We start from the raw sequence: 13213 nt of genomic DNA on the forward strand, positions 1-13213 counted from the left end.
GGAAGGTGGGTGAAGTCAGAAGACAAATGCAATGAAACCATCAGATCTGAGGGATTCTGGGAAGCTGATGGCAGTAGTGTAGTTTTTTAATCTGTCTGAACCTGCCACATAAAAACAGACAGACTAATAAGAGAGTATGGAAATAGAAGGACTAGACAAAAGTGGGGAAATCCCAGAAATCCCAAAAGGCAAGCTGCCGTATTTTAAAACATAACTCAAAGCAACAGAAGGGGGAAATCTGTAAAATCAGGTAAAGTTTCCTGAACCCCACCTCATTTTAAAACTTCAGGAAAACTTATTTCACATAAAAATGAATAACTTAAAAGTATCAAGATCAAACCCCACATACAGATTTTGTAAGATTAAAAGAAAATAAGGAACAGAGTATAATCCTTAGTGTCAATGAAAGTCAATCAGAAAAATATGTCCATAAAACAGATCAAAACCACAACATAATATTTCAAGATAAGCTAAAACATATTAAGGAAATGATTCATGAGATGAAACAATATAAACTTAAACAATAATACTCAGAAATGAAATGACAATTCAGGAAAATTAGAAATTAAAGAAATATCATTATTAATTATTAGAAATTATGAGTTCTCACTCATAAGTGGGAGATGAACAATGAGAACACATGGACATAGGGAGGGAAACATCACACACTGGGGCCTGTCAGAGGGTAGGGAGCTAGGGGAGAAAGAACATTAGGAGAAATACCTAATATAGGTGATGGGTTGATGAGTGCAGCAAACCACCATAGCACATGTATACCTATGTAACAAACCTGCATGTTCTGCACACGTACCCCAGAACTTAAAATCTAATTAAAAAAAAAAAAAGAAAGAAATAGAGAGGAAAAAAAAAAAGAAATTATGAGTAACTACAGTAAAGTCAACAGACGATTCCTGAATAATGAGTGAAAAAGGGGTGATTTTTAATGTTTAGAATAAGGAGAATAAAAATATTTGAAAGTGATCAATGATGACAGGCAAAGATCAAACACAGAGAAAACAGAAGTCTCTCTAGGATCAAGGGCACAGATAAAGTACTACAAATTATAATTTTTTAAAAAACTTCTGGGTGTGGTAGCTCACGCCTGTAATCCCAGGTACTTTGGGAGGCGGAGGTGGGTGGATCACAGGGTCAGGAGATGGAGACCATCCTGGCGAACACGGTGAAACCCCGTCTCTACTAAAAATACACACACGAAAAAAAACTTAGCTGGGCATGGTGGCGGGCGCCTGTAGTCCAAGCTACTCGGGAGGCTGAAGCAGGAGAATGGCGTGAACCCGGGAGGCGGAGCTTGCAGTGAGCGGAGATCGCGCCACTACACTCCAGCCGGGGTGACAGAGTGAGACTCCATCTCAAAAAAAAAAAAAAAGCAAAAAAAACCACCACCAACAACAAAAATTTCTAAAATAAAAAAAAAAGTTTATAAACTACATAATGAAAGAAAATACCACATACCTGATGACAGTATCTCAGAGTGACCTACTGTGATACATATTCTGGTAAGATTGATTAGAAACAATTACTCGCGTGTCTAGAAAAAATATGTACAGACAGTCACCAAGGCTTTATAGTGACTGACTGTACCTATTCTGTCTGTGAAAGAAAATGAAGTAACATTATTTAAGTTACTCAATAAAAGAAAATGTGAATGAAAGATTTCATGTACTGTAAAATTGACTTAAGAATCAAGGGCACAAAAAAGCTATTATCAACATCTAAGAACTCAGGGAATACTATTCCCATGAGCAGTTCCTAAGGAATCTGAAAGGCAAAAAAGGTGTTTCTGACATGCGAAATTACTAGATATGATAGGTGGGCTAATATTGAATATTAAAAACATAGTTACATTTAGAAGTAAGACTGAATAAGAGCTAAGTAGAAGACAGTATATTAACCATGCAATAGCTATATGCTGACAATGGAGCTTTAGTACAAGTTTCAAAATAAAATGAGATAAAACCAATGTATAATTATGATATATTCTAAATCCATCTTCCTTGTGTCACTGACAACCAAGAATATTGGTGTGGAAATAAAATGTAAGTGAAAAGTTGTAATAGGATAAACATTGAGTAAAAACCTTTAGGCTTCAACTTGAAATATCCCTATGAACTCATTAGGTATTTTATCATTAAACATATGTGTATGTATTTTTTAGCTCTATTCACTGAAACGATCTAGAAATGAGTATCTCTCAGAACCCGCATCATTATCTTGAAATATGATTTCTTACCAAAACTAAACAGGGCATCATTGAAAAATGACTGATCTCACATCCAGAGGAGAAAGTGAAACATTTCACAGTACCAGGTACCAAGGAAGCTCTCAAAGCCTACTATAATCATATCAAAAAGAATCAGGAGCAAATTTGGAGAGGCGCCCACTAAGCAAATATGGGACAATTTAAGATTTAATAGAAATAATAATTGCAACAAATTAAACTCCATTAAATATGTTTAAATCCATGAGTTTATAATGATATTAAAAGAAAAAAAGAGTAAGTCATCTTTGCAGGATGATAGGGAACCAACTCATTTTAAACTAGTAAATATAGCAAAGATTGGAGCATGTATTTTCCCTTTCCTTAATGAATTGTGTTATTGGGTAACCAAATAGTAGATTAGGGGGAGTATGTATCTTTTCATCAACTAAACAAATACAAAAGAAATAAGAAACAAAAAAAAAAAGATAGAATATCACAGTTTTCTACCCCCAGGAATAAATATAGGCATTAATCATCAGAGACTGCCAAGATCACAAAAAGAAAGATGACACATTTTGTTCCTCCTGTTATTATATCAAACACCACCTACGGCATTGCCAAAGGATCAAACTTGACCCTGGATCTGGCTGCCAATTTGCAGGAAATAGAGAGGAAAGAGGGACATGTGGAACTGAAGAGGGCATTAGTATGCAATCAGCTAAATGTGGACAGGGGAAGCTAGAAGTCAAACATCCTAGGCTCAACAGATAAATTGTGAGGAAAGGAATAAAGGACAAACCTACAGATTAAAAGTGACTTAAAAAGATGTCTTATTTTAAAAATTGGTAAGACTATGGTGTCTAGGGATGCATATATAACTGCAGAAAAACTACAAGGGTTAAAATTCATGAGAGTGGTTATTTGTAGAGGCAGGGAGACAGCTCTGTTATGCCTGGCACAGAGCACATGGAAGGCGCCTCTGGGATGGCTGGCAAGCACTCTTTCTTGTCCTGTGTGATGTTTACCCGATATTGAGTCATAATAGTCTTTATTTTTGTGTGGTTTTCTATACCTACGTTTTATTTTACAATAAAATAATTTTGTAAATTAGATCTTTCTAGCAGACTACTTTTAATAAAGAAGAAACCAGGCCTGCCAATGCTCCATGTTGTAATACTGATTCCAGGAGCTCAATGGAAAAGTTACAAAGTGCTTGACGTGACGCACCTAGAAACACACTGAAGGGGCAGCTCTGCAAACAGTAGGAGAACATATTGTTCTTGCACAGAAAGAGAAGTAATTTATTTCTAGATATCGATAAAAAGCAATCCTTGAACTTCTATGACTGCCAGGCTTGTATAGTCCTGTTCCAAGAATAGATAAGGAAGGTAAAGAATATTATACACATTATTCATTTATGATCAATTATGTAATCTGTAAATGTTAAATTCAGAGTTTATAAATTATTAAAGAAGGAAAAGAAAGCTTTATATCTGCAAGGCATTGATCTCTTTACAGTAGGAAGCCACATAAAATCAACCAAAGTGACCTCAGAAATATTTAACAATTCTAAAAATTAAATATGATTAAACTTTCTGATGCTCATCATTACATATCCAAAATGCCAGTAAGCGGAAGAAAAACCTTATAATCCATGATATGAGATCAGTGACTTCATCTCAAGACCTATAAGCAGAATTCTTTATATAAAGCTATGCAGAAAGAAGATAATGCTGTGAATTAGAATATACCAATGGCCCAATGAAAAGCAGGACTGCCAAGAGTGTTGGCTCTTAGCTACAAAAGAGAACATGGTCTCTTAAGTGGATCAGAATTAACTGTAAACCAGTATATACATGGCAAAAATCACTACTGCTTAGACAAAAGCAGAGAAAATTAGAATTAAATAGCAAGCTAGTATTCATCTGTCAGCTAAAGTTTAGAGCAGGTGACAAGAAACTAGGAAAGCACAAGGGACATGGTTTGCACTCCTCACACTCCTGTCTTGTGAGCCAGAAGTTACAGAAGCAGCGAAGGCTGAAGGCACCAACAGTTTTCCCATAGATTAATTCTCCTCAGTGACACCTGGGCCACTCAGAGGTTTAAGTTGGCCACAAGCTTCAAATTGTCTTGGTAAACTTTTATTAAAGCTAGAAAGAGTCAAAAGGAATTGAAATGTCTCCTCATTTTTCACTCCTACTGAGGAACACTTACATGAAATTATGAAGGTAGAAAGAGGTAAAAAGTAAAACAACGGTTCTAATAGACAAATGAGCTCCAAAACTAGAAATTGAAAAAACAAATTTATTGACTATCTTTTAAAAATAAACTCTGAGAAAATGTACAAAGCTGTCTATATTATTTCACTCTCACATCTTCCCAAATTCTATAAAATGGTACAAACCAGGCCCAAAACCATTTTGTTTCTTAATTTGTCCCCTCCTTTGCTACTCATGGATTTTCCAATGCCAATGGCACTGTCCAGAATCAGGCCCTCGTTCCCTGACGACTGTACTGAGAACAGAAGCCTCTTCCTCTTCCAGCAGTCTCCACCGTGGTCTAGTACCGACTTTTCCATGAATTCTATTTACCTGCACTCCTCATGGTGAACCTTCCACTTCAGTAAGATCCTTCTCCTTCGGTTCCTATCCCACGTCCCCACACATACACACAACGTACTTTCTGCCTTCTGAATCTGCAGTAGTAACCATGCCCACTTTTGCTTATTCAGGTACTATGTACACTTCAAGGTTTCAATCAAGTCTTCTCTAATGATTTCACCAAACACTCCAGTCTGCGTTGCTCACGCTCATCTCTGAAATAGTACAGTCCTTAGATTCTATACAGACTTGCCATACGCAGTTACAGAATCATGTGTCAGGGCAAAAAGTATCTTAAAAAGTAGTTAACCTCAGGCTTGAATGTCTTCTACATCTCTAGCATGTGCTTATCCAGATTATGCTTGGATACTTGGACTAACTGTAATTTTACTACCTCCTGGAGCAGCTCACTGTAGTTTTCAACAGCCCTACAATTACAAAGTTCTCCCTTATAATCAGCTTATAGCTCTCACCATAAGCTTCAAATCATGTCATTATTATACTTTAGGGTCTATAAGGAGGAAATTAAATCCATTTGTACATTCCTTACAAGGTAGTAAATAAGTCACTTACCTAATCTTCTACAAATCTCAATATATATTTGTGCCATGTGCCTTTAGCAATTCTGACATCATTCTTCAAGTTCACTCACTGTCTTGGTAATTATATGCTTACCCTTTGTTATTTTAATATTTCAGAAGTGTGTCAGCCATTCTTAAAGTCTTTTACCTAGAAAATGTCAGAACTTTGACCACATCCAGACATTAGAGCAACTTTTACTATATTGCATTGCATTGTTTTTTCTTTATGCATGTTACCTAGCGTGAGCTGATCACATATTATGTATTTAATCAAGTTGACTTTAAAAATCTCCTCTCAAATTAGTTTCCAAAGAATTGCCCACTGTAAACTGCAGTTCCTAAGCATGCAGTAATTTCTTGAGGAAGCTTACCTTCATTATAAGTGGAAAATTATCATTTTTTTACTAAAATAAATAGTGTCAGGATAGTAAAATCTCTTGCAGAAATTAAATATGCTACAAACATCTGGGCTTGCCAAATGGCAATATAAATAGGCACAGAAAAATGCTATAGCATGGAGGCATCAGAAAAAGCATTGTGAGCCATAACTACTAGGCCTCTGAAATGGTGTAGTACTATGTTTTCATCAGCTAAAATTTTTGTGCTTCCCAATTAACTCAATTGTTTAGAAATCATGCTTTAGATTCCCACTGCTATGTGGTGATGTTTGCATGGAGTACAGGAACAAGGCTTTGGAATTTGCCTGGACAGGTAACGCACTATGTGGTCAGAAGTTTTAGACCAACCGCTTTCACTGCCCCTTCACTGACAACGGTTGGTACAGTAGGGGGTCAGCCTCTCTCTGGTTGTTTTTGAGAGCAATTTGCATCTCATTTTACTGATTTCACTCTCCAATTAGTACTCTCAAGCCATTGCTTAAATTATGTGTTGCTCCATAACGAATGACATTTCCTTTGGCTGAGCAACTAGCTGTATCACACTATTCTAGCAATGATGAGCCTCACCAAGGGCGAAGCGGCGGCTGACTCTCCTGTTTTGGCAGGCCCACGGAGGAGGCACGGTGCCAGCACCTGCGGCGATTACTGACAGATTGGCCCAATTGCCACAGCTTTGATGGCAATCTGCATAGGATTACCAGTCACACATTAAACAGCCTCATTTCAATCCACCAAAACAAATGGTGCCACCAAATCTACCCACACAATTCCCTACTTTCAATAACTCCACTGTTGAATTTCTCTGCCCAATTCAATGATGCATGCCTGCCAAGTGCTGTAATGATGGATGGAGTCATTAGTATTTTAGTTTCTACACTGAACCTGAAGCCAAAGCATATGGTCTGACAGATGTTGCAGCAATAGGCTCTATTTGATTTACCATGTAGGTGTCCACTTATACTGGACCTTCATAACAGAATACTAATGCATAACTTTCAGTCCGACTCCAGTTACAACCCTTTAATATCCTCAAGTTATAAGGTGTTCTTAAAGCAGAAACTCAGAACATGTTTATTTCAAGTTAGACTAATGATTACAAATTACCTTTGAATGTAATCAAATCACTTGAAATGGACAAGATGGACAAAAACGCAAGTAATGCCTGTAGGCTATTACTGTCTATGGCTTGATTAGCACTGCCAGTAAGTTCATTATTTGATAAAATGTGTCACTTATTCACTTTTTCCTCATTTGTGTCTTATTCAGGTAAAAATAATATATATATAGTAAATTGGACAGATCTTAATCTTTGACAAATGTATGTACACTCATAGATCAAGACCCCAGTCAATATATATGACGTTAACATTACCCTAGAGAATTTCCCCCTGCCCACATCCAATTAATCCTTATTCCCCACAGGCAACAAGTGTTCTGATTTCTATCACCATAGGTTAGTTTCGTTTCTTATGAAACTTAATGTAAATGAAATCATAAAGGATATAAGCTTTTTGTGTCTGTCCTCTTTCCAAAACCTAATGTTGCTGAGATCCATTCATGCTGTTGCATTATCAGCAGTTCATTCTTTTATTGCTAAGCAGTATTCCATTGTTTGAATGAGCCACAAATTGTCTATCTATTTTCCTGTTCATGGACATTTAGGTTTTTTCTAATTATCAGTTATTATGAATAAAGCTGTTATAGGCATCCTTGTACAAGTCTTTTTGTGCGCACATGTCTTAATTTCTCTTGGGTAAATACTTAGGAATGGAACTCTATACCATATGTTCATTTGTTGCTTATACATTCACTTTTTCCTGCAATCACTTTATCCAGTGTTCATAATAGTAAGAGTTACAATCTGGTGTTCAGTAGCACCATAGGGCGACTATAATTAACAACTTATTGTATATTTCAAAATAACTTAAAAAGTGGAATTGGAATGTCCTTAACACAAAGAAATAATAAATACTCAAGGTTACAGATACCTCAATTACCCTAATTGGATCATTATACATTATATGCTTGTTCCAAAAATATCACATGTACCCCATAAATATGTACAACTAGTATGTATTGATAATAATTTGATATTAAAAAATAAAAATAATTCTAGAATATTAAAAATGTTCAAATATGAAATATTTGAATATTTTTTAAAAGTTTTGAATTTTAAATATTTTCAATATTGAAAATAAATAATTCAAAAAATTCAAAATTTAAAAATAAATAACCAACATTTCTAACCTATAAAAATGTACAATCTAATTTTTATTTTTCCTGTAAGAAAATTATTTGACACTTCTCAAGAATATAACCAAATGCTTTTATTATTTCATTTCAGTATAAATTATATGTTATAATTTCACTTTTGATCTTATTTCCCATAAATAGAGCTTTATCATAGCTTCAAGTTATGAATCACAAATTCTGTATCATTGAAAGTTCCTCAGGAATACAGAAATCCTTCCTTATCCAAGGTCACACTTTGGGCAGTTGCAGTTACCTTCTGTCAATCACAGTCTGAAAATCTTAAATGAAAAATTTCAGAAATAAACCATTCATAGGTTTTAAATTGCACTCCACTCTGAGTAGAGTGATGAAATCTTGCGCCATCCCTCACTTGTTAGTCATCGGACATTGTGTGTTTCTGACATCCCAACCATCAAAATCATCATGGCTCAATGACCTAGGATAGCCCCAAGCAGATGAACCTCCTTCTGACATATTGTCAGAAGGTCAATAGTAGCCTAATGCTACACCACACTGCATATGTCATTCACCTCACTTATTCTCATTATGTGAGTTATTTTATCATTTCACTTCATCCTAAGAAGGGTGAGTAAAGTACAAAGATATGCTACGAGGGATCACATTCATATAACTTTTATTACAGTATATTGTTATAATTGCTCTGTTTTATTAGTTATTGTTGTTAATCTCTTACTGTGCTAATTTATTAATTAAACTTGATCATAGGTATGTATATGTAGGAAAAAAACAGTATATGTGGGGTTTGGTACTATGTGTGGTTTCAGGCATCCACTGGGCTTTTTGGAATGCATCCCCCAAGGATAGGAGAACACTATGATAAAATTAAAATGGCTTAGTTCTAAAACTTAGAAGATTTAAAAAATGTCTGTTCATGTGGAAAAAATTTACAAATCATTAACCAAAAAATGTGTTTATATCCAGAATACATGCTACTTCACTGAGCTCTCAATTGAAAAATAATCTGTAAGTTCTCTAAGGGTGACTAAAGACTTTATTCTAAATTTCTTTTTTCTTTTTTTTTTTTTTTTTTTTTTTTGAGACACATTCTCGCTCTGTCACCCAGGTTGCAGTGGCATGATCTCGGCTCACTGCAACCTCCACCTCCCGGGTTCAAGTGATTCTTCTGCCTCAGCCTGCCAAGTAGCTGGGACTAGATGCACGCACCATCACACCCGGCTAATTTTGTATTTTTAGTAGAGACAAGGTTTCACTATATTGGCCAGGCTGGTCTCCAACTCCTGACCTCATGATCCACCCACCTCGGCCTCCCAAAGTGCTGGGATTACAGGCGTGAGCCACTGTGCCCGACCCTAAATTTCTTTTAGTGCATAAATGTACTGCATAACATATTTTTAAAAACTACTTTCCAGAAAACCTCATGATTTCACCACATTTTTAGTCTACTGACACTCAGACTTATAAAAACATTCGATGTTGTTTTATGTATCATTAGTTCATTTAGCATGTACAAGAAGGTTGATCTACTTCAAATACTCTGTAATTATATAATCCAATTCTTACAAGAAAGATCATTCCCTATAGATACTTTCAGAACTACCATGATATGCATTATGAAATTATCCCGGATTAACTCAGGCAACTCATTGTTTGCGTTTTTCCCTGCATTTTTCAATTTACTCAATTTGTATATCATTTTAGACAACAAAAATGACAGATATATTAATTATAACCTAGAAAGAATACGGAAGTGAGAGAAATTTTTCAGTTTTTCCATAACAAATTATTTAAAATATCAAATATGATCAAGCATTATGTTCTGTATACCTTTCACAGAGTTATAGTATATCATTTTTCCTTTGAAATAGAAAATTGGCTGTTTTTCTAGTCTTTGTTACTTTAGCCCATATTTAGACAACATTTTGCCAATTGAAGCTCAATACTACATAATGTAAGTTATTTGGAGGACATATAAAGTCGATTGCCATTTGGTATTTTACCTGACCATGGCAGGTGTAACAACTGTTGTATTATTCCATTACCTCTGTGATAGACTGCAGTGACCTTTCATTGAGTGCTTCAAGTACATTCATTCTCAGTACTAGCAGCAGATATTTTGAGCATTTGTTCTCACAGTGATACTTAATTTAAGGTACCATTTTTTCCCCATGCAAAATGAATAACAAGACTTTTTCATTCTTCCACACAAAAAGGTTATCAAGGCCATGTTTCAAGCCACCAAAAATAACGTAAAGACCTAGTTTAGCATCTTACAGCTGGAAGGGATTTTAGTGTCTATTCAGAGTCTCCTTTCACAAATAAGCAAATTGAGGCCCAGAACACATAAATGCAATCTCTAAGGCCGCTGCAATTAACTGGGTTAAAAGGTTTAGGAGGGTTAGACTAAAAGTTAGAATTCAGAACTGGGCTTCCTGAACTCTAGGCTGTTATTCTACATGAAATGAAAATAATCTGACATCTGTTTGCATGAGTTAGCTGGTAGATTCACTTTGGAACCAGAATTCTTCCTGCTTTATTATGTTTTTTTACTTTCGGCAAAAGGTGGGCAAGTTTTTTAAGTCACTGCTACCTTCTAATTGATTGATATATAGATAATGATCAATCTTATCTCGTTCATTTTTACATAATTTCATAATAAAAGTTTTTATTTTAATTTGAAAACACCCTAAGTAAGTAATTAATATATTTCAATATTTCTTGTACATGGAGAAGGATGATGTAAGCGAATAAGTTAAGGTAATCGATGTGGTGTTATTGAGAAAGGTAAAATAGCTTTTGAATAAATTAAGGTGAATATGTACACTACTGAAGAACGAGGCAATGTCCATGTCAAAGTGGAAGAGAAATACACAAATTCACCATTCTGTAGCAAACGCCAAAAAAAAAAAAAAAAAAAAAAGAAAGAGAGGTGAGGTAGGGGAGAAAGCAACATAGAAGTTTCATAGAATATTTTACTTCTCATCTTTGTTACAAAAATGGCAGGAGGAAAATTTTTTAAACCCATCATGAAATGGACTAGCTACAAAATAGAAAGCAAACAAAAAAAAAAAAAAAAAAAAAAAAAAGAGCAGTATTTGGACTACCACCCACTCAGACCAGCAGGGTCCAGAAAGTCTTTGTTGCCACAAGGCAGCTGGTGACTGAGGATACAAAACCCTTTTTATTTCAATGTCACATTAAATCCTGAGGCATAAAACCAAGGGCAGACCTACAGAGCCTCTAGATCTCCAAGAAAAGACTATATAGCTCACAACTAAAGCCAAATGCCAGCTAATGTTCCCATCTAAATGAAAAAATCACTAGCAAAACAATTAGAACATATATCTAAAATCATTTTTAAACTATTATTTAGGCATAGGAAGAGAAATAAGAAAACTGACTTGACATTTATTTGATAAAACAGGTTACACATTATACAACATGCTTTCCAGGAAAAATTATCCTATTTTTCAATCTCTGTAGGAGAAATTGCCATAATCACAGAAAAAAGGGACCCTCATTTCCTTTTCATATTTGGACACAAAATATGGTATCCTGACACTTAAAAATCAAATAAGCTATAATAGTAATAATTAGATTAATATGAAGTACACCTGTTGTAACCTCCAACTGGAATGCTGGAAGAACTTGATGAAATAACACAAATATAACACCCAGCATATCAGTCATTATACAAGGTATTATTTCAATATCCATTTATTATAACCTTTATTACAACCACCTGCAAACTAATAGTTATCCCCAACACTACCTTCACCTATCTAAAGGATGTAGTAAAAAAAAAAAAAATCATGATGCCTATGTTGAAGAAACTAAGCTCATCTTGGTTTTGTTTTGTTTTGTTTTTTTGTTTTTGGTCTCTATTGGCATTCTCATGAATTTAAAATTCACAACTTATTAAATCTCTTTCCTCATTCTGTTGCAGAGAACCTAAAAAATAATAATGGAGGTGCTCAGAGAATATTATTACTTACACATCATCTAGCTTCAAATATTTTGCTCAATAGCCATCTGTTTTAGGTCCAGCTTCCTGGCTTTAGAGCTGCTTTCAGCTCCTCCCAGCCCCCAGCACCCTAGCACTGACAGACTTTCTATAAATTCTCTGAAGGCAAGGCATATTTCTCTATAGTTTTCTCTCAGATTCTTTTAAATCTGTTTATACGCACCATTTACAGTTCCCCAATATGTATGTTAAATCATAATTCAGTACAAATGTATTAAGGACTTAATACGTGCAAGGCAAATGTCTTCACCTCAGATCTGTGATTAACCCTCAAACTCAAAAATTTAATTGGCTCTCTTCCAATTCATATTTCCTGAAATATTCCCAAGGGTTTCTTAAAATATTTTAAAAAATTTATCAGAGTATGACAGCTCCTACTTAACTCCTGTAAATTCAGTTTTAAAAATATTATTAAATAAGAAAAAAATCTCATTCTTATTCATATTTCAAATGGATCTACAGAATTTTTTGCAGTTTGAATATAACAGAGAGAATTGTTGTGTTTCACTAGATCCTAACAAAAATACTTATTATTTGCCCATGTATTTTATTTCAGAAAAAGAAATCTCTAACATGAATCTGCAATTAAACTCATGCAGACAGCCTGTCCCACTACATGCGCGTGCACACACGTGCGCACACACACACACACACACACACACACACACACACACACTCAAAAGGATGAGACAACAAACAGTCTTGTTGCAATTTTTTTTAAAACATAAAGTATACTCTTTAGCTCAGCTGCCAACTTGGCCTTACCTGGAGCCATAACTTGTTATGCACAGCATCTCTCCCTGTGGCAATGCACTGAAATGTAGCGTTTTGCCCTGCATTCACCTCTACATCGCCTAGACGGAGGAAATGAGGAGATTTATCTGTGAAGGGAGGAAAAAAAATGTATTTGTTGTCACATGAAGAAAATATGCCATGTTACTTTTCTCCAGCTGAATATTATCGTTAGTGTTTTTACCTTTGGCCAAGACTAACATCAGAAAGAAGAAAACTGAGGGGCTTTTTCGTGCCGGAAGACACCATTTCCTCTGTGACTCTCATAGTTCTCTTTTTCTCAATAGCTCTATTACTTACTGTTCCATAATTCCTGGAGTATTGTTCTCTACAGAGTGAGCACTCAACAATTGCTGCTGAACTGC

The 13213-nt window shown here is 35.1% G+C and overlaps 1 protein-coding gene across 5 annotated transcripts in view; it reads right to left on the reverse strand.

Moving 5' to 3' along the window:
• PTPRK (protein tyrosine phosphatase receptor type K) overlaps positions 1-13213 on the reverse strand; it is a 559501-nt gene that overhangs the window by 265811 nt on the left and 280477 nt on the right. For all 5 annotated transcript variants that reach the window (XM_054556726.2, XM_054556728.2, XM_024247798.3 and 2 more), the window contains 1 exon segment: positions 12822-12937. In XM_054556726.2, the coding sequence (XP_054412701.1) occupies positions 12822-12937 (116 nt within the window).

The sequence above is a fragment of the Pongo abelii genome, chromosome 5, assembly GCF_028885655.2.
Source record: "Pongo abelii isolate AG06213 chromosome 5, NHGRI_mPonAbe1-v2.0_pri, whole genome shotgun sequence".
Classification (NCBI taxonomy): Eukaryota; Metazoa; Chordata; class Mammalia; order Primates; family Hominidae; genus Pongo; species Pongo abelii.